The following is a 26,551-nucleotide window of genomic DNA, read 5'->3' as shown; positions in this document are numbered from 1 at the left end:
ACCATTTTTAAATGGCCTGCATTTGTATAGCGCTTTACTTAGTCCCTAAGGATCCCAAAGCGCTTTACACTACATTCAGTCATTCACCCATTCACACACACATTCACAATGGCAAGCTACATTGTAGCCACAGCTGCCCTGGGGCGCACTGACAGAGGTGAGGCTGCCGGACACTGGCGCCACCAGGCCCTCTGAGATCACCAGTAGGCAACGGATGAAGTGTCTTGCCCAAGGACACAACGACCGAGACTGTCCAAGCCGGGGCTCGAACTGGCAATCTTCCGATTACAAAACGAACTCCCAACTCTTGAGCCACAATCACCCATGGCTTAATCTTAAATTATACTTTTGCGGATGAAGTAAAAAGTGTGATTTTACTTCTGTTGTGTGCCTCTACTGTTGTCTATTAACAAGTAAGCGCATTAGAGGGTTAAAAAGGTTAAAAATTTAATCTTCACTTAGCAAAAATTATGCAAATGTCATTAAATGAAATCATGAATGAAGCTTGTACTAAAAAGTGTTATCAGTCCAAGTACTTCATGTAGCATGCAGTCAAATACTTCACCTCTGAAAATATTTGACTTTTAAGAGGCCATCACGGCTCATTTCACCAAATATTGGTGGTGCTCGATATGCTCTGTGATGTCGCCCTGTGGAGCTGAGGATCATTTCCTGTTATGGTTCAGTTACATCATCATCTGGACAGGAAGCGATTCTGACTGCAGATCAGCTGCATGCGACTGAATGAGAGGAAACCCCCACAGACTAAATATAAACTGGCGAGCAAACACCTGCTGGAAGGAAAAAAAAACAGAGTGGCACAGCTCAGAGCTTCATTCTTTCATTTTTTTATCGTGAGATAAAATTTGTATAAAACAAGCATTGAACCTCCTCTGTTTATCAGTCTGACTACTGGAGCAGCTCACCTGGCTCTCAGGTATTCAGTACATGTCCCAGCTTGTTCAGCACTTTTACGTCTCAGCTCAGCTCACAGAGACGGCTCCATTGTTTGTTTGTTTTTAATTATTTTTCATGTAGGTGTTCAGAGCCTAATCTGACAGCGTGGAGATCTTTCAGTGCCCCCTGCAGGGTCTTTATGACATGGCCTGGAGATCCTCCCAGACTCATCCCAATATATACAGTGAAAATCGCAAAATTTCTTAATTTTTAAAAGAATCATTTTTTTAAATTGTTTTTATCTACGTTTGTGTTGTTTAGGCATCAGAATTACTCAACTACTTCAGTAAATCATTCCTATTATATTATAAAACACCTTTCAGGCACACACATTTCTGGATTATACCTTTTTGTAGCTGTTTCTTTTATTTATAGTCTAAACATTATTTATTACTACAATCTGCAACTCTTTCACAATTTTAGTCTTGCTTTCTACTTTTCTTTAACTTAAACGTATTTTTATTTTTTTGTTTTGTTTTATCACTGTTGTGCATATAATACCTATTTGTCGAGCTATCTTATCCATCTAACTAACTAGCTATCGTTTTATCTATCTAGCAATCTAGCTAACTATCTAGAATTCACATTAATCACATTATTGGACATCTAGTATGGAAAATTTTAAAAGAAAAAGATAATGGAGGTAGAAGTGCAAATAATTTTACATAAGGGGGACAAAAAATACACTGAACAAAAATATAAATGCAACACTTTTGTTTTTGCTCCAATTTTTCATGAGCTGAACTTAAAGATCTGAAATATTTTCTACATACACAAAGGACCCATTACTATCAAATATTGTTCACAAATTTGTCTAAACTGTGTTAGTGAGAACATCTCGTTTGCTCAGATAATCCATCCCACCTCACAGGTGTGGCATGTCAAGGTGCTGATTAGACAGCATGAATATTGCACAGGTGTGCCTTAGACTGCCCACAATAAAAAGCCACTCTGAAATATGCAGTTTAATCACACAGCACAATGATACAGAAGTCGCAAAACCCGTCAGTATCTGGTGTGGCCACCATTTGTCTCACACAGTGCAACATATAGATGTGTTGCACTGTGTGAGGCAAATGGTGCGCAATGGGCATAGAGTTGATCAGGTTGTTGATTGTGGGCTGTTGGTCCACTCTTCTTCAATACTTGTGTAAAGTTGCTGAACATTAGCAGGAACTGGAACACGCTTTCATGTGACAAACTGCTGTCATGTGACGACCTGCAGTCAGGTCCAGTCCCCGATAAGGACGACGGGCATGCAGATGAGCTTCCCTGAGATGGTTTCGGACAGTTTTCGCAAAAATTCTTTTTTATGCAAACTGATTGTTGCTGCAGCTGTCTGGGTGGCTGGTCTCCACCTGGTCGACCATCCTAGAGGTGAACGTGCTGGATGTGGAGGTTCTGGGCTGGTGTGGTTACATGTGGTCTGCGATTGTGAAGCCGGTTGGATGTACTGCCAAATTCTCTGAAACGCCTTTGAGGACGGCTTATGGCAGAGAAATTAACATTCATTTCACAGGCAAGAGTTCTGGTAGACATTCCTGCAGTCAGCATGCCAATTGCACGCTCCCTCAAAAGCTGCGACTTCTGTATCATTGTGCTGTGTGATCAAACTGCATATTTCAGAGTGTCCTTTTATTGTGGGCAATCTAAGGCACACATGTGCAATATTTATGCTGTCTAATCAGCACCTTGACATGCCACACCTGTGAGGTGGGATGGATTATCTCAGCAAACGAGAAGTTCTCACTAACACAGATTTAGGCTACGTCCACACGTACACGGATATTTTTGAAAACGGAGATTTTCCGTTTCCGTTTTAAAAAATAATCCCGTCCACACGTAAACGCAAAAGTGAAGGAAAACGCTGGTGGGAACATGCCAAAGCAACAGGTGGCGATATATTCCTAAACGTGTAGAAATGTTGGCCAATCAGAAGTCTAGAAACCTCGGTGGGAAATAGTAAACAAAGATGGCACAAAGAAGCAGAACCTATGTGTGCAGGGATAGTAACTGTGTGTGTATGTGTAAGCATTTAAACACTGCAGAGAGTACAGTTAACAGTATTTTGTCCCCCACTGTAGAAATTAATTTCACCGAAACAATAACATGGCGCACACCTTTGACGCTGCGTTTTCTCAGTTTTCCTCATCCACAAGTAAATGCAAAAATGGAGCTTTCGAAAATATCCACCCTGGCAGGCGTTTTTAAAAAATCTCCGTTTTCAGTGACCGAAAACGCAGTTTACGTGTGGACGAAAGGTGCAAACGCACAGCAAAATCTGCGTTTTCAAAAATACCCGGGTACGTGTGGACGTAGCCTCAGACAGATTTGTGAACAATATTTGATAGTAATGGGTCCTTTGTGTATGTAGCAAATGTTTCGGATCTTTAAGTTCAGCTCATGAAAAATGGGAGCAACAAAAGTGTTGCGTTTATATTTTTGTTCAGTGTAATAATTAAACAATTTAAGACCTGTCAGTGAAGTGTGCTAAGGTTCAGACTCGTAAAACAATTAGCCTGAGCTTTTTTTCAACAGTTTTAAAAAGAGTGAACATCTTTATATTCCTGTCACCTTTCTTTTTTTGCCTGGACGCAAGAGTCATAGCTGAGCCAGTGTTGATGTGTTTTGATCTTTCCATACAACAGAACCCTTTACCAGAGATTTGGAAGTGTGCCTTTTTTTTTACTCCCCTACTGAAAACTGGTGATTCTTCAATGGTCAATAACTACAGTACAGACCAGTTTCCAAACTCTGGATCTTAGTCTGGTAAATAATCAACTTAGAGTTTCTTGGATTATAGTAGTTTTTCTTTATCTCCTTCTCTGTCTGGCTTTAGGAAATTGCAATGCTATGAAACTGCTTTCTTAAAAGTTCTTAATGATGTTTATTGAGCCTTGAAAGCCTTCAAAGAACTACTGCGCTGCTCTTTTTATTGGTTTTTCAAAAGCCTTTAGCACTATTGACCATGGCATTTTATGCCAGAGGCTACTGGTCGTAGGCCTTTCAGACCAAGCAGTTTGGTGTATTACTAATGACTTTTCTGACCATCAGCAGTGCATGTAGCTCAGTGGCCTCTCTTCCAGAGAGTGCCCCAGGGTTATGTAGTGGGGCCTGCACTATTTACTATTTATGTTAATGGCTGTGGACAAAATCTTAATGCTTCGGTTAATTTTTACACAGATGATACAATTATTTATTGTGTTTTGAATTTATACAGTCACAGCTGTGTCAGCTCAGACTGCTTTTGAATGCAGGAAAAAAAACTAGTTTATGTGAAAATTACTGAAACTGAGGCTGAAGTTGGGCTTCTTTTTCCAAAAATCAATCGTGTTTCTCCTTCACAGCAAGGAAAAGGCTCGTTGTTACCACCTGTTAACCCCTCCTGGATTACAGCGATAAAATTTAGATGAATGCCTCTGCTCTTTCTCTCCATTTCATGGACTGTTTATCACAGGGCACTAAGATTTACAAGCAGCTGTAAACCTTTGGCACGCCACTGTACTTATATTCTCTGGTTGACTGGCTCTCACTGGCCATATGCAGGATGGTTCATTGGTATAATTTTATCTGTAAATCTATGTATGGTTTACTCCCTTCTTATTTATCAGAGTACACATCATGCAAACAGTTTAGTCATAGTCTGCAGTCTCAGGATTTTATTACAGTCACCATCAGTTCATACAGAACTCAGAAAGAAGGCATTCCTCTTTTTCTGCCCCATCTTTGTGGGATACACGATATGACATCAGCTGATGTCACTTGTAGACTTTAAAAGACGTACAAATGACTTTGTGAAATCATCCCTGGGAACTTGTTCCTGTTTTTGACATGAATGTGTAAACGTTAGACAATTTTAGCTATTCTATTGTTTCTTCTATTGCTGCGATTTTAATGTTTGTCTGACACAGGTCACTCTTGTAAATGAGACACCGAGTCTTAATGAGACTATATAAGAGAGTGTATAAGTAAAGGTCAAATAAAAAGTATTTAAACATCAAACACACATTCATTGAAAATAAGCAGCTAGAAGAAAACACACAGGCTTTGCGTGTGTGTCTGAGGTGTTGAATGTCTGTGTGTGTTTGTGCAGATGACTTCCTGCCAGTGTTGAAGAGCCCCATCGGTCTGGTCGGGGAGGGGGCCGCCAGTGTGCCGATGACGCGAATTCCCCTCGCCAACGTGTCGCTCAAGCATCCGCTCATCGAGATCCAGTGAGTCCCCTCGGCCACAAATCTGAGACATTTAAACGGCTCAGACAGTCTGATGTCTTCCACTTGTTTTGTTGTTGGTCTTCATGTTTCTTCTTTCTGAGTACAGAAACTCAGTCCACTGTCTGCGTAAGAGGTCATCCCAGGACTGGAGTCAGAGCGTGTTTCATGTAGAAGCTCCTCCCTGGATTCCCCCGAACATTGCCGACACAGTCAACACCCCCAGTATGTATATACAGTACTACAGCAGTACTACAGTAACTAGCTAGAGCTTAGAGTACACCAGTAATACCATTTTTATTCATCTATGAAACCACATGATGCAAATCAGTTAAACTACAGTCATAACTTAAAGACTTGAATGATGTTAAATTTTCTCCTTTTAAATTCACACAAACTGAAGTTTTTTATTGTACGCGGCCCTAAAAACCTCAGAAACTTGGTGTCCAACCAGATCCTTATTCTGAATGGTGTTACCTTTGCCTCCAGCAGCCCTGTGAGGAGTCTCGGAGTCACTTATGTCCGTCAGTGCGCACATTAGACAAATATGTAGGCCTTTTTTGTTTCATATATGCAACATCAACAAAATTAAGAACATGGCCTCAAAGTGATGCTGAAATATTAGTTCACAGATTTCCTACTTCTAGGCTGGACTGTTGGAATTCATTGTCAGGTTGTTCTTAAAGCTCGTTGAAAAGCCTTCAGCTGTTTGAAATTCTGCAGAATATAACAGACGAGCTCCCCAGTTTGGATTCAGGAACACTCTACTTTTCCTATTAGATTTCTCTTTTTAATAAACCTTGTAGTTAGTGTTGTGTAGGTGACAGGTGACAGTGAACCAAACCATGTTATGAATGTTTCCACCCATATTTGGTCGAGACAGATTGCTGCCCCACTCTGATCCTGCTTCTGTTGAAGGCATCTTCTGTCATAAAGTGCTCCACATGGAGGATCATGTAATCACTGAAGTCTCTCTAATACTGTAAGGCCTTTACTTTGAGATAATAAGGCAGCATTTTTGTGATTTGGGGTTATATAGAAATAAAGTTGAGGCCTGCGGTGCCCATCAGATGTGGAAGGAAGAAGATGCATCTATAGTTACCTGTGACTTTAAATTGGACTTGAACTGGGACTTTTTCATTTTGACTTCAGACTAAACACATAAACATCAGCCTGAACTGTGACTCACCTGTACTGAGTATTTTGTACCTGATTTGGGCCATGGTCCGCTTCAGTCCTCGGGTTTTTATTAAGAGCTTGTTAGTCTGTGTTTGTCCTGTAAATTACCACCATCAGTTTCTTTACAATTCAATTTTATTTATATAGCGCCAAATCACAACAAAAGTCGCCTCAAGGCGCTTCATAGATACAGAGAAAAACCCAACAATCATATGACCCCCTATGAGCAAGCACTTTGGCGACAGTGGGAAGGAAAAACTCCCTTCTAACAAGAAGAAACCTCCGGCAGAACCAGGCTCAGGGAGGGGCGGGGCCATCTGCTGCGACCAGTTGGGGTGAGAGAAGGAAGACTGAATAAAAGACATGCTGTGGAAGAGAGACAGAGGTTAATAACAAGTACGATTCAGTGCAGAGAGGTCTATTAATACATAGTGAGTGAGAAAGGTGACTGGAAAGGAAAAACTCAATGCATCATGGGAATCCCCGGCAGCCTACGTCTATTGCAGCATAACTAAGGGAGGATTCAGGGTCACCTGGTCCAGCCCTAACTATATGCTTTAGCGAAAAGGAAAGTTTTAAGCTTAATCTTAAAAGTAGAGATAGTGTCTGTCTCCCGAATCCAAACTGAAGGCTGGTTCCACAGAAGAGGGGCCTGAAAACTGAAGGCTCTCCCTCCCATTCTACTTTTAAATACTCTAGGAACAACAAGTAGGCCTGCAGAGCGAGAGCGAAGTCCTCTAATAGGGTGATATGGTACTACAAGGTCATTAAGATAAGATGGGGCCTGATTATTTAAGACCTTGTATGTGAGGAGCAGGATTTTGAATTCAATTCTGGATTTAACAGGAAGCCAATGAAGGGAAGCCAAAACAGGAGAAATATGCTCTCTCTTTCTAGTCCCTGTCAGGACTCTTACTGCAGCATTTTGGATCAGCTGAAGGCTTTTCAGCGAGTTTTTAGGACTTCCTGATAATAATGAATTGCAGTAGTCCAGCCTGGAAGTAATAACTAGTTTTTCAGCGTCACTCTGAGACAGGATATTTCTAACGTTAGAGATGTTGCGCAAATGGAAGAATGCAGTCTTACATATTTGTTTAATATGTGCGTTGAAGGACATGTCCTGGTCAAAAATCACACCAAGGTTCCTCACAGCGTTACTGGAGGCCAAGGTAATGCCATCCAGAGTAAGAATCTGGTTAGACACCATATTTCTAAGATTTTCAGGGCCGAGTACAATAACCTCAGTTTTATCTGAATTAAGAAGCAGAAAGTTAGCGGCCATCCAGGTCTTTATGTCTTTAAGACATTCCTGCAGTTTAACTAATTGGTGTGTGTTATCTGGCTTCATGGATAGATAGAGCTGGGTGTCATCTGCATAGCAGTGAAAATGTATGCTATGTCTTCTAATGATACTGCCTAAGGGAAGCATGTATAATGTAAACAGAATTGGTCCTAGCACTGAACCCTGTGGCACTAAGGTCTAGCAGGACAAGCACAGAGATGAGTCCACTGTCAGAGGCCATAAGAAGATCATTTGTAACCTTCACTAAAGCTGTTTCTGTGCTGTGATGAACTCTGAAACCTGACTGAAACTCTTCAAATAAACCATTCCTCTGCAGATGATCGGTTAGCTGTTTGACAACTACTCTTTCAAGGATGTTTGATATGAAAGGAAGGTTGGAGATTGCCCTATAATTAGCTAACACTGCTGGGTCTAGAGATGGCTTTTTGAGTAAAGGTTTAACTACAGCCAGCTTGAAGGCCTGTGGTACACAGCCGATTATTAGAGATAGGTTGATCATATTTAAGACTGAATAATTAATAAATGGCAGGACTTCTTTGAGCAGTTTTGTAGGAATCGGGTCTAAAAGACACATTGATGGTTTGGAGGAAGTAATTATTGAAGTTAACTCAGAAAGATCAATTGGAGAAAAAGAGTCTAACTTAACATCAATGGTACTAAAAGTAGCTGTAGATAATATTACATCTGTAGGATGATTATTGGTAATTTTTTCTCTAATGATAAAAATTTTATTTGTGAAGAAGTTTACCCGCTTCAGCATCCAGGCGTGTGACTTCTTTTAATCCTTCTCTGTCACTTCTCAGCTTCTCCAACCCTCAGCACTCCCTCTGAATCCCCGAGCCTCTCCCCTCCCCTACCATTGCTCAATGCCGCTGATCAGGCGCCCCCTACAGATGGCAGGGAGTCACCATCACTGTTTGAGAGTTGCAGCCGCAGGGTGAAGGCTCGCAGCGCGTCCACCTTGCCTGTCCGCCGCAGAGACATGGCGTCTCAGTCCTCAGACCGGATAGGCCGCTTGCAGCAGGAAAAAGAGATGCTGATGGAGGAGGTCAAAGCTCAGAAGGTGATCAGTCGTTCAGTAATCATAAAGTTTTATTGATCTCTGCTGCCACTGAAAAAAGTGACAAACACAGCGCCTCCTGCAGGAGCTGGTGTGGATCCTCCACAAAGCGCTGGAGGCTTCTCAGCTGGAGAAGCGAACCTGTGCCGAGTTTTTGGCAGAGGAGGATGAGCAGGAACGTCTGGAGCTGCTCCGACACCGCGAGCGGCAGGCGGCCGACCTCCGGGGGCGGCTCGACGAGGCCAAGATGGAGGTGGAGGTGGTGAAGAAGAGTCTGGCTGAGAAGGCCATGCAGGTCGCCGAGCTGCAGCACAACAACAGGATGCTGAAGGAGAAGAACAACGCCAAACAGGAGGTGAGGACAAACCAGAGGTTGCTGTCAGACTGACCTCTGGTTGGTCACGTTAAAATAAACTGTGCACGTTTGTTTCCATGACTGAAAGTTTCTCTGAGATCTGGAGCTGTTCCTGGAGCTGCTGCTGGCTCAGGAAAAAAAAAAAAAAAAAAAAAAAGCACAAAACAAACCGAATGTGGGTGGATGTTGATTAGATCAGACAGAGGGCCTCTCCTGTGCATTCAACGCTTCACCTAAATGACCAGCCCAGATGATGGATGTGCCATGTGATTCGATGGAAAACTGAGAATTGTAGCCAAAAGAACAAAAAAGGGGAACGTTTAAGGAAGATCACAGAGCAAAATGCTCATTGAGCGAGCTCCGTGTCTTCACTTTTAAAGAGCGGTTGGCAGGTTGGTGTTCTGTGATGTTACTTAGGTCTCTTCAGGAGGTGTTTTTTTTTTAATTTTTTTAATATTTTCTGATTCTTCAAGTTTGTGCCTCCTTATTTGGACCGTCCGCCTACCTTTGACCTGGATTTGAATTGTTGTACGCCACACTGAAACATCTCAATTCCTAAAATTCATCAGGAGGAGAGAGGAGGCTGCAGTAGTTATGACTGACGATAAAAAAAATTAAAAAAAACGTGCTGAGAGTAGGGTTCTTTAGGTAGCTCGTCCTTCATAATCATGAGTTGTTTCAGTTATTTAAAATGATCAGCTGTGTCAGTTTGAGTGCCACATACACTGCAGTTTGATCTCAAATTCGTGAAATTAGTTTACTGCAGATTTCTGAATCCAAGACAAATATTTAGAAAGAAATTATGTCTTTTTAAGTCCAAACACATTCTGAAAAGGTTCATGTTTAATATGCTGCGAGCTGCTTACGAAGTCTAAAACAGACAACTTCACTCAGTTTTCTGCTGTCGCAGGTTTAAATAGCATTTCGTTATCATTCAGGCACAGGAGCAGTCTTCTGCTCCTGTGCTGGCTTTCTCACACCGCGAGTAGGAGATGATTTTATTTTCCAGATATCTGAACTTTTAAATTTTCACTTCATTCAAAGCCACCCAAGACTGCACTGGGACCTTTGGTGGGCCTAATCCGGCCTCCGGGCTGCATATTTGACTCTGTCAGGGTTTCATTTTAATTCTGTTTTATGTGTGGCGTGCATTATGACCATATAGCTCAATCAACTGCTCCACCCAGTGGTCACGTATCGTATCTAGGCAGTAACTGGCTCTGTGACTCAGCTTCTTCTTCCTGCCTGAACCAAAACAGGACGCACCCACGCAACATGAGAACGGCTGAAATGAAGTTGAACGATTCTTTATTCTAGTTTTGTGTTGTTGAATCACCGCCTGCAGCTGGCAGACAAATAGAAAGTGCTTAGAGTTACAAGCACTTCTACTTGAGTAAATGTACTCATTTACTTTTTCTTGCTTCCTGTGAGCTTTGTGTGACAGTAAAACATGAAGTCTATCTGCAGCTGTACTCACTGTGCGACTGTTTCCTGTCAGGTGATCATAAAGCTGTCCGATCAGGTGACAGCGTGTCTGTCAGAACCGCGGCGCCCCGACTCGTCCTCTGCCGGCCGCATCAACTCTCAGACTCTCAGACAGCTTCGGCAGGAGAACAACAACCTCAAGGTGAAGCACAGTGATAACTTACAGCGAATTACAGTTTTACTTGAAGGTACAGAGTGTAAGTGATTGTGTTTTAAAGAAAGTTTAAAAACCTTCCAAAATGAGCTGAAGCTATCAACAGTAAAGAAACAGCCGATATTACGTTACTGAGTCTAAAACCTCTTAAACCTCCCAGGTTGTCTGTGTTTGTGTCTGCAGGATGACATCGAGGCATATAAGACTCAGAACAAGTTTCTGAACTCTGAGATCTACCAGCTGACCAAACTGTGGAGGAAAAGCTCAGAGCAGGAGAAAACCCTGATGGTGAAGGTCGGTCTGATGCCATTTCTGTTCATTTAAACACTCCACCACCACACAGAGCTGCTATGGGCCAGCTACAGCCCATAGCCTACAGCACAGTGATTAATGCCTTTTCCTGCCCTCTGATTGGCTGCAGTGTGCTTTCCTGGAGGCCACTAACTGTCAGGTGGAGAGCCGTTACCTGGGAGTCCTGCGGAGGCTGCAGGAGATCAAATCTCTGCATCCGGCCCAGCGGGAGGCCGTGCAGAAAATGATCGAGGACGCTCTGAAGGGAGAGCTGAAGAGAGTCACGAAGCTCAGTGTGCACAGGTACGAGCACCTGAACAGCAGGGTAGACAAAATAACAGACACAACCTGCTTCTTTCTCATTCAAGAGTCACTTGACATGACAATTAAAAACTCAGAAGAAGAAACTCTAAATAGATCAAATTTTTCACTGTTTACTCCAGACCTGATGAATGTGTTAAACATCTGCTGTGTCCTCAGGGATCATGATGAGTACGGCTTTAAGATCATCCCAGACTACGAGGTAGAGGACATGAAGCTGTTGGCAAAGATCCAGGCACTGGAGATTCGCTCCCACAACCTGCTGCACCAGGTCCGAGAAATCAAAGCTTACAGCCGCTCATCCGGGGGAGGTTAAATAAACTCAGTGCGACACCCCCCCAGCAGGCTAGCAGGGCCTGCTGTCACTAATCAGGGCTAAAAAATAAATAAATCAGCCCAAACCTTCTTTCAGCTGCTCCCTTTAAGGGGGTTGCCAGAGCCAATCATCTGTCTCCACCTGTCTGTAATGCGGTTAAAGAACCAGGGCGCCTGACTGCAGCCTCATAGACAATGAGCTATCAGAATAAGGTTCGACTGTGGAGCCTGAGGGGGTGTGAATAAAACACAGGAAATCAAAGTTGAGCTCAAAAAAAAAAAAAAAAAAAAAAAAAAAAAAATATATATATATATATATATATATATATATATATATATATATATATATATATATATATATACATATATATATATATATATATATATATATATATATATATATATATATATATATATATATATATATATATATATATAATGTTTGTTATGAGAAATGTATAGACGGATGTACAAAAAGAAAAAAGAAGAATATGCATATATATCACAACCAAAAATAATGTTGACAATACAAAACAGCTTATTAGGTTCCAAAAGGAGGTTGAATGAGGTGTAGTCCAGTATGTGATTTATTTTAGTTCCATGGACCTGTGATAGGTCATGTGTCAACAGTTTGATTCAGTGATTCAGTCCATAGGTTCACAATTCCTACCGCAACGTAGCGGTGGTCGGGTGGCTCGCCATCTTGCGCTGATCAGGGCTGATCGCGGGAGAAAAAAAAAAAACCTGACCTAAACAAGGTCAAAAACATAAATTATCATTCACAGAAGAAAATGAAACAGCATTCTACTGCTGTGACAAAATAAATACATATATCCATAAATAACAAAGACAAGTAATTAATGCCATGTTCCACACAACAATCAACAAACCATCATCTCTTATAATGAATTTCATTCAAAATACTATTATAGAAAAACATTCTCATGGGTCCCATCAAAGTATATCAGCCACAAAGCTGATAACCATTATCCAAAGTTAATCAAATATATTTACAAAACTCATTTAATCACAGGTGTTGCGCAACAGATTCAATAATCTAAATGGAATTTAACTCAATGCAAAATCTCATAGGCCGTTTTGGCATTTCATCAGAAAAGTAACAAAAAACATCCAAAACGGACAAAACTACAAAAATCAAATCACTCGTTCAACTCTAGATACGTTAAGTCAACATTCGGCCATAATGGAATAAGCAAAAACAACAATATTCAATAAATAAAACTAGTAATTGCACTTACTGTCGCTAGCCTAGCATTAGCTTACCGGCGTTTTAGGATGTGCGATCGCAGCTCCGCATTTTCATTAATTGTGACAAAACAAACAAATAACTCACCGTTGAGTCGATTGTGAGGTAGTGTAAAGATGAATGAATCGGCCGGGTTATTGCACGCTGTCAACTGGTCTGTAGTGTAAAATTTGTCGATATCTGACAAGTACGCCAACCACAGGGACAACAGCAGCCAGAGGAGCAGGGACATGCAGCTGATTGACCCGGAACTTATACAGGGTTCATTCCCGCCACAATTAAGGGACTGGCGGAAGTGGGGTCAGAAGTTACCGTGGTTACACTCTCCCCCCCAATCTCATGGACGTCCTCGTACATGGACTAGGCTGGCACCGAATGACTGGTTGGCTGAGGTGTGAAGGCATCGTCTCCTCTTCTTCATCGTCTTGAAGAGCGAAGGAGAAGACAGAACTTAACCCATGCAGAAAGGTCTGAACGCTCTTTAACAGAAGCTTACCAGGCTTGATGTATTGCAGCCGATCAGGAGGATTCCTGGCGCGGGTTGAATGCCTCAAGAGTGGTTCTGCCTCAGGACTGAGAGGCTCTGATTCAGTAGGTGAGTGTTGTGACAAGTTACCTCTGGATGCTTCCGAATCAGAAGACAGACTTTCTTCATCGTGAGAAGTTTCTGCAAGATCAACTGGCTCAAAGCCAGCTTCCAAGGTTCCGTTAGCAATAACTTGTTCCTCTTCAACAGGTACAGGTTCCTCTGGGAGAATAGCATTCTCTTACTCTGTAGCCAATACTACGGGGACATCTGGCTGGTTGATAAGTGGAACAGGTTGCGGAGTATTGGGTAAGTCAATGGTTGTTGTGAAGGTGACCGGTTCAGCAGAGAAAGGAACAGGTAGGTATGAGACGAGTTCCTCTTCGTCATTGTCATCAGCATCATCAGCACGTACAGGAGACACGGGTAAGACAAGCATTTTTCTCTTCTGCTTAGTAAGCCTTTCCTTTTCAGAAGGTGGTAAATACCCACAGGGCAATAGGAGGTCTCAATGTAAAGTTCTCAGGGGCTTGTCTTGGCCTTCGGGTCGAACTGTATACACAGGAAGAGTGCCGGCTTTCTTCACTACAATGTACACAGATGACTCCCATTTATCTGCAAGCTTGTGTTTGCCTCTTAGCCGCACGTTCCTCACAAGAACTCTGTCTCCAACATTCAGCTGTGATGCAGTGGCATTTTTATCAAATCTGTTTTTGTTACGTTTCATCACCTTTTCAGAGTTTTCGATGGCCAGCTTGTAACTTTCTTCTAGGTGGGACTTTAGTTTTTCCACATATTGTCTGTGGGATGTTGATCCTCCTTTGGCAAGGGGTAGTCCAAAGGCCAAGTCCACCGGTAAGCGAGGTTGGCGGCCAAACATAAGCTCATATGGTGAGAAACCTGTAACATCATTTCTTGTGCAATTGTATGCATGCACCAGGGGTTTTACGAAATCTTTCCAATGGGATTTCTGTTGAGCTGTGAGTGTTCCTAGCATATCCAGTAATGTTCGGTTAAACCGTTCAACAGGATTGCTTCTTGGATGGTATGGAGTGGTTCTTATTTTGTGGATCCCAGCAGTTTCACAAAGCTCTCGGATGATTCTGGATTCAAAGTCAGGGCCTTGGTCACTGTGCAAGCGTTCTGGGATACCATAATGCACAAGAAAGTTGTCCCATAAACATTTGGCAACAGTCCTGGCTTTCTGGTTTGGTGTTGGCACAGCAATGGCATATTTTGTGAAATGGTCAGTTATGACAAGTATGTCTTTGACTCCACGATCTGGTTCCACAGAGAGAAAATCCACACACACCAGTTCCATGGGATGAGAGGTGCGGCTCGTTCAGATAGAGATTTGCATCTCACGCATCTTTCACAGTGTCTTATTTTATTGACCACATCACTCGTCATCTTAGGCCAATAAAACCGGGAACGGACCAAGTCCAGCGTTCTGTCAATTCCCATGTGACCCATTTGATCATGTAGGTGGTGTAGTACAACTGGTCGATATTCCTCGGGTAGCACTAGCTGGTATGTGAAGTCACTTCCCACTTGTCTCTTCCTGACGAGAAGGGTGTTATGGAGCTCCAGTTTATTTACTTCTCGCAGTAATAGAGGTAGATCGGGAAGTTCTTCCCTCAGGAATGGTGATGGTGACTCTCCTTGCTCATCCTGAGCTATGACATGCCGGATGACAGGGTCAAGGCGTTGTTTGGCTGCAAGGTCAGCTGTTGAGATTTGGGGGAGTACCATGGAGGTGAACTGGATGTCGTCCGTGAAACTGTCAGGCAGACTGTTGACATTGACAGACATGGATAACACCAGAGCAAGATCAGGATCAGTGCTTGAACTGTACACCAGATGACAGTCACAAACTGCTTTGATGGTATGCTGGTCAATAGAGACATGATCTTGTTCATTGAGATGTCGCCATGCAGATCTCCAGATTCGCTCACGTTCTTTCTGTGACAGAGGATCATCAGACAGTTCACCATGAGGTCGGCGAGACAAACCATCAGCATCCGAGTTCTGCTTTCCTGCTCTGTAGATTAATTTGAAGGTGAAAGTGGACAAAGCTGAAAGCCATCTGTAACCGGTAGCATCAAGTTTTGCTGATGATAAGAGGTATGTTAATGGGTTGCTGTCTGTCACAACTGTAAACTGAGCACCATAAAGATAGTCGTGGAATTTTTCAGTCACCGCCCATTTCAAAGCAAGAAACTCCAATTTGTGGGCGGGATACTTTGACTCACTCCGGGAAAGACCTCTGCTGGCATATGCTACGACTCTGTTTTTTCCATCCTGCTCTTGATACAGCACCGCACCAAGACCTGTGGCACTGGCATCAGTGTGGAGTGTGTATGGTTTCCGGGGATCAGCAAATGCCAGAACTGGCGCAGAAGTAAGTTTGTCAATAATGGACTCAAAAGCTTGTTGACACATTTGCGCCCATCGTCCTCCAAATGGCTCTTTGGGGTTGAGGTAATTCTCTGGCTTTGCAGTTCGTCTCAGTTTCCTCTGGGAAGGTGGATAACCAGCAGTGAGATCATGCAACGGCTTGACAATGGCCGAATATCCCTGGACAAAACGTCTGTAGTACCCAGCAAAACCAAGGAAAGATCTTAATTCCTTCAAGTTTTTTGGCACTGGCCAAGAAGTGAGTGTGGAACTCTTGTCCGGATCAGTTTCAACACCAGCCTGGGACACTACATGGCCCAGATACTTCACAGATGTCTGGAAGAACATGCATTTCTCAAGTGAAAGCTTCAAGCCAAACTCTTTGAGTCTGGTGAGAACTTTCAGCAGGCGAGCTTCATGTTCCTCAAGAGTTGGTGCAAAAACAATGAGATCGTCAATGAAAACCAGGACTTCTTTTAGATTTAATTCTCCCATGCATCAGCCCTTGGAATGTGCTTGGTGCATTGGTAATCCCTTGTGGCATCCGATTAAATTCCCAAAATCCTAATGGGCAGACAAAGGCAGTCTTTGTCTTATCCTTCTCCTCCATTTCAATTTGGTAGTAACCTGACTTGCGGTCTAGCACCGTGAACCACTTTGATCCTACAAGTGCGGAGAAGATGTCTTCCAGTTTAGGCAGAGCATAAGCATCTTTGATTGTTTGCAGATTGAGTTTGCGGTAGTCAATACAAAGACGTACACTCCCGTTCTTTTTGCGTGCAACCACAATTGGAGAGGCAAATGGTGAGTCGGATTCTCTGATAATGCCAGAGTCAAGAAGTTCTTGCAGGTGTTTCCTTACAGCATCAAGATCTTGAGGGTGAATTGGTCGGGGTCTTTGCTTGAAAGGAGTTGGATCGGACAATTTGATTTGGTGTTTAACTTTGTCGGTCCTGCCGAAATCCAGATCGTGTTTGGCAAATACTTCAGGAATACTGTTGAGTTTTTGAACAATTCGTTCTTTCCAGTCTGGAGTTAAAGGGGAATCTCCAAAGTTGTATTGTGGTTGAGATGGAGGTAACGACTCTATAGACTGGTCTGAATACTGGATATGTTGCTCTTTGGAAATGACTTCCTGGAAGACACTGATTTCTGCAATAATAGCTCGAGCTGGAATGTGGATTTCATGGTCAGACTCATTACTCACTACAACAGGCAGAAAACATGGCTGATGTTTAGGTAAGTCCACAAGGCAGGTTTTTACTAGGAGTCCACCAGGCAGAGAACTGGAGGTGGGGTGTTCCAGAATAACTGCTTTCTCACCTTGGAATAGCCTTGTGACCAGGCATCCCTCAAGGACAGTGGTTTGGCCGGCAGTAATGGTATGTGGTTGGTCTGACTTCAAGGAGCATACTGGTCATTCGAATTCTGGACGTGGCGACACTGGAGGATTTTATAAACTGCAATGTAACCGGAACCAGTTGGCAGGAATGACTGCTCAGAGAGGGTATCACAGTGTTTGCTGTACGCAACGTCAAGAGTGTTGGTACCAACAAGTATCATTGGGGGTGATTGCTGGACGTGAGGCACGACAAGAGCAAGTGTATCAACATTAATGGATGAACCAAGAAAATCAGCTGGGAACGTCATGTTAATCTCAATGTATCCCGGGTAAGGTACGGCTTGTCCATTTGCTCCTTCTACTTCCAACAGATCATTCAGTGGTTTGATTGGATGGTCTGAAAGATAGGTGTTATAGAAGGAATAAGGAATGGTAGTAACCTGAGAGCCAGAATCAAGAAGACAGTTGAAATGGTTGCCCTTGATTTGAATTTGTCCTGTGCTTTTGGTCCCCACAAGCCCTTTTGGCAGCAATGGAAATTTTTTGTGGTTTCTGGGACTGTTAGTGCACGCAGCTCCTGTGTGTCCCACCGCAGAAGCTCCTTCTACTTTAAAGATGAAGTATTTCTAGCGTCCCACTCTTGCTGTTTTTTCCTTAATTGGTTCTTTTTCTGTTCAACAAGACTGGAGTTTGCTCTGTTGTTGCAGGTGGAAGAAACATGGCCATCTTCTCCACAGTTAAGACAGTACCATGGCTTGGGTTTGGTATTTGACTGAGGTGAAGAATGACTGGACTTGTTTTGTCATGGCTCAAACTTTGACTCGGTTGGACTTTTTCGGGACAAAAGTTGGGACATTTGCTGTTGGAGGGTTTGGAGTTGTTTTTTCATTTCTTTTAGCTCTTCATTGGCTGTAGAATGCCAACAAGAACAAGTGCTTTGGGATTGGATGTTGGCTTTTTGTTTTGATGAACCGATGTATTTTTTTCATAAGTGACTCCTTAGCAATTTGTCTGTCTTCTTCTGTCCGTAACGACAACAATAAGTCAGAGAAAGGTGGTGGGTTGTCCTTTTGCCGTTCTAATTGTAACTTGGTTAGTATAGTGTTATCCCAACACCCACGACAAAACTGCTTCAGCAGATGTTTATTCATGTCAGCAGCTGCAAGTCCTCCTTGCTTTACAACAGTGCTGAGGGTTAGCTGCAATCTTTGGAGGTAAGCGGATGGTCGTTCACCTGGATTTTGAAGAATATTTAAGTATTGAGCATACAATTCTTCACCATCTTGAACTGTTCCAAAAGCGGAGTCAAGTACACTTAGTATGACTGAAGGCAATGTGTTGGGACTTAGACCTTTAACCAAATCAGCAGCAGGTGACAACAGGCTCTCTATAATACGTCTGGCGACGTATAGAGCTGACAAACTGGGGTCGGCAAGCAGTAGATCAATTTGGGAACGCCATGATTCAAAATCTGCTTCACTACTTGGCTTAGGAATCCTTCCTGAAAAAGCACGGAGACGTAGTGAAGTTGTGGTGCCTATGTCTGGGTTTCGGACCACATGCTCAACAACAACCCTTTGTATTTGTGGTGGGTTGAGATCATGGGCTGTGAGTTATACTCTTGGAGTTGGTCCAGTCTGGCTTTGACGCGGTCGTGCCCCTTGCTGGTCAGTGGAAACCTGTCCGGCAGGAGGTGAAGACCTCGTCGATTGTAAGGTAGTGTAAAGATGGATGAATCGGCCGGGTTATTGCACGCTGTCAACTGGTCTGTAGTGTAAACTTTGTCGATATCTGACAAGTACGCCAACCACAGGGACAACAGCAGCCAGAGGAGCAGGGACATGCAGCTGATTGACCCGGAACTTATACAGGGTTCATTCCCGCCACAATAAAGGGACTGGCGGAAGTGGGGTCAGAAGTTACCGTGGTTACATGTCCCCTATTAAAGATTTAGTCTTTATAGTCATAATCAACATTATTTTGTATGTTTAATGCTATTTATTAATTATGTTTTATATTATTTGCCCATCATGTCCTGTTCAGAGCCGACCGACAGTCCAAAACCGGAAAGCTGTTTCCTACAAAGAAACTTTTTCCAGTTTTGATCAAGAGCTACGATGTTCAGTAACTGGCGATCTCGTTTGTCCCTGTAGGAGTGTCTAGAGCACCCCCTGCTGAGCCGCTGGGCTCAGTACCTTGCAGGCAGGTCCAACGATGACTTCATCATCACACCTGAGCTCAAAATTCTGGTGCGTGAAGGCGTCCCTCGGGAGTATCGGCAGAGAGTGTGGCGCTGTTTGGTCCGAGCCAGAACTTTGACAAGCCAAGAGCGCCACCCACAACGCTATCAGCAGGTACAGCTGTAGAGAGAGAGAGTGCTTTATCCGCACCTGAGCACAGGTGGCTCCTCCTTCTTCCTGTTGGGAATGCTGGCGAGCACTCAGTAATCCTGTTCTGTTTCCAGCTGTGTGAGAAGAGTCGGACAGCTCCTAATCCTGCCTCCAGGCAGGTCCAGCTGGACCTTCACCGAACCCTGACGACCAATCAGCACTTCTCTTCGCCGTCCAGCCCCGCCCTCCAGCAGCTCCGCCGCATCCTTCTGGCCTTCTCCTGGCATAACCCTGCCATTGGCTACTGCCAGGGACTAAACAGGTCAGAACAAAAATATAAATTTTATATCTGAGTTCTTATGTGGACCCGCCTTCCAGGCAGAACCTCACCTTCCATCAATGTCCACAGGTTAGCGGCCCTCGCTCTGCTGGTCCTCCAAAGTGAAGAAGATGCCTTCTGGTGTCTGGTGGCAGTGGTGGAAGCCATCATGCCTCAGGACTACTACACCAAGAATCTGGTGGCCTCTCAGGTCAGCAGACACACTCACCTGCTTGCCTGCTGTGATCTGTTTTAGTGATCAGTGAGGCTGATCTCTGTGAGTCTTTGTGCTCAGGCGGACCAGCGCGTGCTGAAGGACTTCATGGCGGAGAAGCTTCCTCGCCTGGCATCTCACTTTGAGGATCACAACATTGACGTCTCTCTGGTCACCTTCAACTGGTTCCTGGTGGTTTTTGTGGAGAGTCTGCCCAGCGACATCCTGATGCCTCTGTGGGACGCCTTCCTGTATGAGGGTACCAAGGTACCATACACCCGAACACACCATGACAGAAATGCAGACAACACTTGAATGCACCACAGTAGTGTCCATGGAAACAAAAATGATTTTGTTTTCACCTTTAGATGTCTTTATTTACATTTTAGGAGTAATAAGACATTGTTTACTAAGCATGGGGAACTGTCATGTGACATGAAATAGGAGTGGGAAAGCAGATCATTCTAGTAACGACCTCACAGTCTACCACAAGCAGCGTAAATCCAGACGATGAGCGGGACAATGGCTTTGGGCTTGTTTCTGCAATGTGACAAATGCAGCGCAGCTTTTACATCGTTTGTCTCAGGAAATAAAATCACAGTTCAGACACAGAAATATATACCACACAGGGATAAATGCTGACAACAGCTTCAGCCACGTAGATCCAACCCAAAAGTTTAATTTAAACTTAAAGCTCAACTACCAAGTAAGTTAATATTATCTGGCAACTGAGGAACCAAGTGGCTTATTGGAAATCGATCAGAGCTGTAATGAGTAAAGGGCCCAACTGCACCACAACTGAAAGAGTAATTTATGACTCACCTCCTCAAAGTTTCCAATTAATTGTGTGGCGTGAGTGTCCTGTTATGAAATGCGTGTCTGTGCTGCAGGTGATCTTCAGATACACTCTGGCTCTGTTCAAATACAAAGAGGACGACATCCTGAAGATTCACGACAGCGTGGAGATCTACCAGTACCTACGCTTCTTCACAAAGACCGTCTCCAATGCCAGGTACGCACTCGCCTCCACCCGCCTTAATCTACGAGCTGTTACACTCTCAGAAGTGTAGCGGATGTAGCTGTTGAATCTTTGAGCTTCAAACCCTTTTTACTGAAATTTTGTGAGAAGTTTAAATTTGCGAGTGAATGTGAGTATGAATGGTTGTCTGTCCTTGTGTGTTGCCGTATGTATTTCTCGTTTGTTATTTATTCCTATTTTATTCCTGCAATTGGTATGGAATTCATTTTTAAAAAAAATTGATCAGTGTTTTGAAATTAGATGTGATGAAGATGTGACCTTAATTTACAAAATCAACATCATGTTGGATTCAATGAGACATGAAACTAGTGCATGAAACAGGTCTCAGTAAATGTTCTCATAGACTGCAATACACTGCCCCCTGCTGGTCATTATAAAGTCTGCAGATGTCATTTGACATGAATGTCATATTGTGAAACAAAATAAAGGACTCTGTAAAATAAATGAAAATCAAATATTTATATACAGAATATTTATGTACAAATGATGCTGAAAAAGACATTTGAACAAGATGCACACCCAGTAAAATTAAAAAAAAGAAAAGAAAAGTCAGTTTTATCATGTGACTATCATGCTGTCATTTCTGCACAATGCACTTTACACCAGATCAAAATAAAACACTGTGAGGTCGTTCTAACCGGAAGCCCAGAGAGCTTCGACAATGCAGCACAATGCCCTGAAGCATCAGCATCAAAATATACTTCAAGTACCAAAAAGTACTCATTGTGCAGAATGCCCTATTTTGAATAGCTGGACATTTAATTACTTTATCACCAGCTGTGACTACAGCTGATAATCAACCATGTTTCATAGGGATGTGACTACATTTAGAAATGTCACGCATTTTTAGGTATAAAGCAAAAGATGCAATGAAATAAATAAGCTATCACATATTAATCCAAATGAATTCACTGAAATACATCTGCACATTTCTGCAGCCTGACTTATTACACACGTGAACACAGTACACATTTGTTTACTGCAAGCTTGTTTCAGAGATGTGATGCAGTTAAATCTGTATGCGTCTGTTTCCTTGTAGTGTTAGTAGAGATGGTGAACCTGACACAATCCTGTGTTTGGTGTGAAGGAAACCAGTTACGGGTTTAGTAAAATTCTTCTGAACTCATGGAAAACTCATCGTCGTCTCAAAGTGAGCAGCTGAAGCGCGTGTGATCAGAGGTCCTCGTCATCCTCGCTCACCATGACGTCGATCTTTTCTTTCCGTACGACGCTCTCGGTGATGAACTCCTTGTGCTGCTCCTCCAGCTCACGCAGCTCTGCCTGCAGGCGCTCCAGGTGGAGCACTCGCCGGTTCCTCAGCAGCCGGCTGGGGAATGGGTTCATGTCGTTGAAGGCGATGCTGGTCAGCTTCCTGCATGGACACACGCAGGTGGAAAGGACTCGATCACCAACACAGAGGAACTGGAAACTGATCAGCTTGAGTGTTTCTGTTTTATGCTGCTTGATACTTCAGGTACTGCAGTTTGAGCAGGAAATACTGACTGACTGGACCACATGTATCCGAGAGCTGCAGATACTTAAAAATCTTTAAATCGTTGTTACTGTGATCAGGGAAATTTAAACTTCTCACAAAATTTCAGTAAAAAGGGTTTGAAGCTCAAAGATTCAACAGCCACATCCGCTACACTTCTGAGAGTGTAACAGCTCGTAGATTAAGGCGGGGTGGAGGCGAGTGCGTACCTGGCATTGGAGACGGTCTTTGTGAAGAAGCGTAGGTACTGGGTAGATCTCCACGCTGTCGTGAATCTTCAGGATGTCGTCCTCTTTGTATTTGAACAGAGCCAGAGTGTATCTGAAGATCACCTGCAGCACAGACACGCATTTCATAACAGGACACTCACGCCACACAATTAATTGGAAACTTGAGGAGGTGAGTCATAAAATTACTCTTTCAGTTGTGGTGCAGTTGGGCCCTTTACTCATTACAGCTCTGATCGATTTCCAATAAGCCACTTGGTTCCTCAGTTGCCAGATAATATTAACTTACTTGGTAGTTGAGCTTTAAGTTTAAATTAAACTTTTGGGTTGGATCTACGTGGCTGAAGCTGTTGTCAGCATTTATCCCTGTGTGGTATATATTTCTGTGTCTGAACTGTGATTTTATTTCCTGAGACAAACGATGTAAAAGCTGCGCTGCATTTGTCACATTGCAGAAACAAGCCCAAAGGCATTGTCCCGCTCATCGTCTGGATTTACGCTGCTTGTGGTAGACTGTGAGGTCGTTACTAGAATGATCTGCTTTCCCACTCCTATTTCATGTCACATTGACAGTTCCCCATGCTTAGTAAACAATGTCTTATTACTCCTAAAATGTAAATAAAGACATCTAAAGGTGAAAACAAAATCATTTTTGTTTCCATGGACACTACTGTGGTGCATTCAAGTGTTGTCTGCATTTCTGTCATGGTTGTTCGGGTGTATGGTACCTTGGTACCCTCATACAGGAAGGCGTCCCACAGAGGCATCAGGATGTCGCTGGGCAGACTCTCCACAAAAACCACCAGGAACCAGTTGAAGGTGACCAGAGAGACGTCAATGTTGTGATCCTCAAAGTGAGATGCCAGGCGAGGAAGCTTCTCCCGCCATGAAGTCCTTCAGCACGCGCTGGTCCGCCTGAGCACAAAGACTCACAGAGATCAGCCTCACTGATCACTAAAACAGATCACAGCAGGCAAGCAGGTGAGTGTGTCTGCTGACCTGAGAGGCCACCAGATTCTTGGTGTAGTAGTCCTGAGGCATGATGGCTTCCACCACTGCCACCAGACACCAGAAGGCGTCTTCGTCACTTTGGAGGACCAGCAGAGCGGAGGGCCGCTAACCTGTGGACATTGATGGAAGGTGAGGTTCTGCCTGGAAGGCGGGTCCACATAAGAACTCAGATATAAAATTTATACTTTGTTCTGACCTGTTGAGTACCTGGCAGTAGCCAATGGCAGGGTTATGCCCGGAGAAGGCCAGAAGGATGCGGCGGAGCTGCTGGAGGGCGGGGCTGGAGGGCGGGGCTGGACGGCGAGGAGAAGTGCTGATTGGTCGTCAGGGTTCGGTGAAGGTCCAGCTGGACCTGCCTGGAGGCAGGATTAGGAGCTGTCCGACTCTTCTCACACAGCTGGAAACAGAACAGGATTACTGAGTGCTCGCCAGCATTCCCAACAGGAAGAAGGAGGAGCCACCTGTGCTCAGGTGCGGATAAAGCACTCTCTCTCTCTACAGCTGTACCTGCTGATAGCGTTGCGTGTGCACTCTTGGCTTGTCAAAGTTCTGGCTCGGACCAAAACAGCGCCACACTCTCTGCCGATACTCCCGAGGGACGCCTTCACGCACCAGAATTTTGAGCTCAGGTGAGATGATGAAGTCATCGTCGGACCTGCCTGCAAGGTACTGAACCCAGCGGCTCAGCAGGGAGTGCTCCAGACCCTCCTACAGAGACAATGATGTATGATATAAAAAGAGGATAACCATTATCTGTTAAGCATTATGTTACAATGTAACATAATGTAAAATTGTAACATTGTAAACATAATGTTACAATTTTACATTATGTTACAGTTTAACATAAAGTAAAATTGTAACATTATGTTTACAATGTTACAATTTACAAATTGTAACATTGTAAACATAATGTTACAATTTTACATTATGTAACAATTTAACATAATGTAAAATTGTAACATCGTAAACATAATGTTACAATTTTACTTTATGTTACAGTTTAACATCATATAAAATTGTAACATTATGTTTACAATGTTACAATTTACAAATTGTAACATGATGTTACAATTTTACATGATGTTAAATTGTAGCTGTTAAGGGTGGTGAGTTAGCGAACCTAGACGCGGACCTCTCGTTTAAGTTGAACAGTGTCTTTATTTACAGTGAAGCCAAAATCAATCCACAGTTATCCACAGTGCAAGTCCCTTCAGTGCTCCTCTCCCCGTCTCCCCTCGTGTGTCCACAAAACTCCCTAGAATCAGTGAAGTGTCCCCTTCCGTCTCTCCGTCTCGATCGCGTCCAGGCTTAGTAGGCAGCTCAGAGCGGCAGCACTTACGGGTCGGAGGTCTCCCGTTGCTACGCGACCGCGTAACAATCGCAGCGGAGAAAAAGCGGAGCGAGAGAGGAGAACAAAAAAACACACACACACACAGGTCGACCGGTCGGGGCACCGTCCGACTCTGACAGTAACATAATGTAAAATTGTATTATGTTTACAATGTTACAATCCCTACCCTCACCTATGGCCACGAGCTGTGGGTAGTGACCGAAAGAACGAGATCGCGTATACAAGCGGCAGAAATGAGCTTCCTCCGAAGGGTGGCTGGCCTCTCCCTTAGAGATAGGGTGAGAAGTTCGGCCGTCCGGGAGGGGCTCAGAGTAGAGCAGCTGCTGCTCCACATCGAAAAGGAGCCAGCTGAGGTGGTTCGGGCATCTGACAAGGATGCCCCCTGGGCGCCTCCTGGGTGAGGTGTTCCAGGCATGTCCCACCGGGAGGAGGCCCCGGGGCAGACCCAGGACACGCTGGAGAGATTATATCTCTCGGCTGGCCTGGGAACGCCTTGGTGTTCCCCCGGATAAGCTGGAGGAGGTGGCTGGGGAGAGGGAGGTCTGGGCCTCTTTGCTTAGGCTGCTGCCCCCGCGACCTCGGATAAAGCGGATGAAGATGGATGGATGGATGGATGGATGTTACAATTGTAAAATTGTAACATTATGTTTACAATGTTACAATTTCACATTATGTTAAATTGCAACATAATGTAAAATCGTAACATTAAGTTTACAATGTTACAATTGTAAATATAATTTACCCAATTAATTCTGTCATAACAGAAGTATGACTTCTCTGTGTTATTAATCCGTATTAATATCATAGGGAGATTAATATCCCTACAATATTAAGCATCAGACTTTATCAAATTTTCGAAAAACTTCTTTTGTTGGATAGTGTAGCGCAGCTGGATAGTGTAGTGGTAATACTACACATCTTTGGAGTCGCACGTTCGATTCCCACCAAGTATCCAGTAAGGGTCCTGGCTAGACCCCTCATGCTAACCAAAAATCCCTGGAATGGTGCGGCTACGTCTGCAGTCTCTCCGCTTGAATTTAGAGCTTGCTTGTTTGTTAAATGTATTATTTACTGTTTTTAGTTTACTCCATGACGGGGCTGGATATCGGGCGTCCTGCACCACCCATCCGGTCTGGAGCATAGCGAAACCATTTCTGCACTGTTTGAACGAAGGTGAACTCAGAAACTGCCCCCACCTGCTGAGTCAGGCCATCTAAGACAACAAAAAACCCCAAAAACAAACAAACAAAAAAACAGTAAAAAAAGAGGGGTTCAATTAGAGTTCAAATATGAATAACCTCTCGCCAAAAGTCTTTAACAGCTAGAAAGCTGGCAAACTACTAAGCTGATCAACATGAAAGGCACAAGGTGGAAATCAGCAAACTGCTGCCTCACTTTGTTCACC

The 26,551-nt window shown here is 43.6% G+C and overlaps 1 protein-coding gene and 1 pseudogene across 2 annotated transcripts in view; one reads left to right on the top strand and one right to left on the bottom strand.

Moving 5' to 3' along the window:
* The window catches only part of LOC113031719 (TBC1 domain family member 2A-like), a 31,237-nt gene extending 10,099 nt beyond the window's left edge, over nucleotides 1-21,138 (top strand). For both annotated transcript variants that reach the window (XM_026184076.1, XM_026184067.1), the window contains exons 4-16: nucleotides 5,051-5,171; nucleotides 5,278-5,393; nucleotides 8,454-8,713; nucleotides 8,796-9,065; nucleotides 10,564-10,692; nucleotides 10,888-10,998; nucleotides 11,126-11,298; nucleotides 11,476-11,587; nucleotides 19,317-19,517; nucleotides 19,628-19,815; nucleotides 19,903-20,023; nucleotides 20,108-20,293; nucleotides 20,917-21,138. In XM_026184076.1, coding sequence (XP_026039861.1) covers nucleotides 5,051-5,171; nucleotides 5,278-5,393; nucleotides 8,454-8,713; nucleotides 8,796-9,065; nucleotides 10,564-10,692; nucleotides 10,888-10,998; nucleotides 11,126-11,298; nucleotides 11,476-11,587; nucleotides 19,317-19,517; nucleotides 19,628-19,815; nucleotides 19,903-20,023; nucleotides 20,108-20,293; nucleotides 20,917-21,096 — 2,168 coding nt within the window. In that variant the 3' untranslated portion in view covers nucleotides 21,097-21,138. The remainder of the gene's footprint in view (nucleotides 1-5,050; nucleotides 5,172-5,277; nucleotides 5,394-8,453; nucleotides 8,714-8,795; nucleotides 9,066-10,563; nucleotides 10,693-10,887; nucleotides 10,999-11,125; nucleotides 11,299-11,475; nucleotides 11,588-19,316; nucleotides 19,518-19,627; nucleotides 19,816-19,902; nucleotides 20,024-20,107; nucleotides 20,294-20,916) is intronic.
* A 1,100-nt stretch (nucleotides 21,139-22,238) lies between these two features.
* Nucleotides 22,239-24,984, bottom strand: LOC113009587 (TBC1 domain family member 2A-like; annotated as a pseudogene).
* Between the last annotated feature and the right edge of the window lie 1,567 nt (nucleotides 24,985-26,551).

The sequence above is a fragment of the Astatotilapia calliptera genome, chromosome 2, assembly GCF_900246225.1.
Source record: "Astatotilapia calliptera chromosome 2, fAstCal1.2, whole genome shotgun sequence".
Taxonomy (NCBI): Eukaryota; Metazoa; Chordata; class Actinopteri; order Cichliformes; family Cichlidae; genus Astatotilapia; species Astatotilapia calliptera.
Note: the sequence above shows the minus strand (reverse complement) of the source record. Positions and strands in the feature narration are given on the sequence as shown.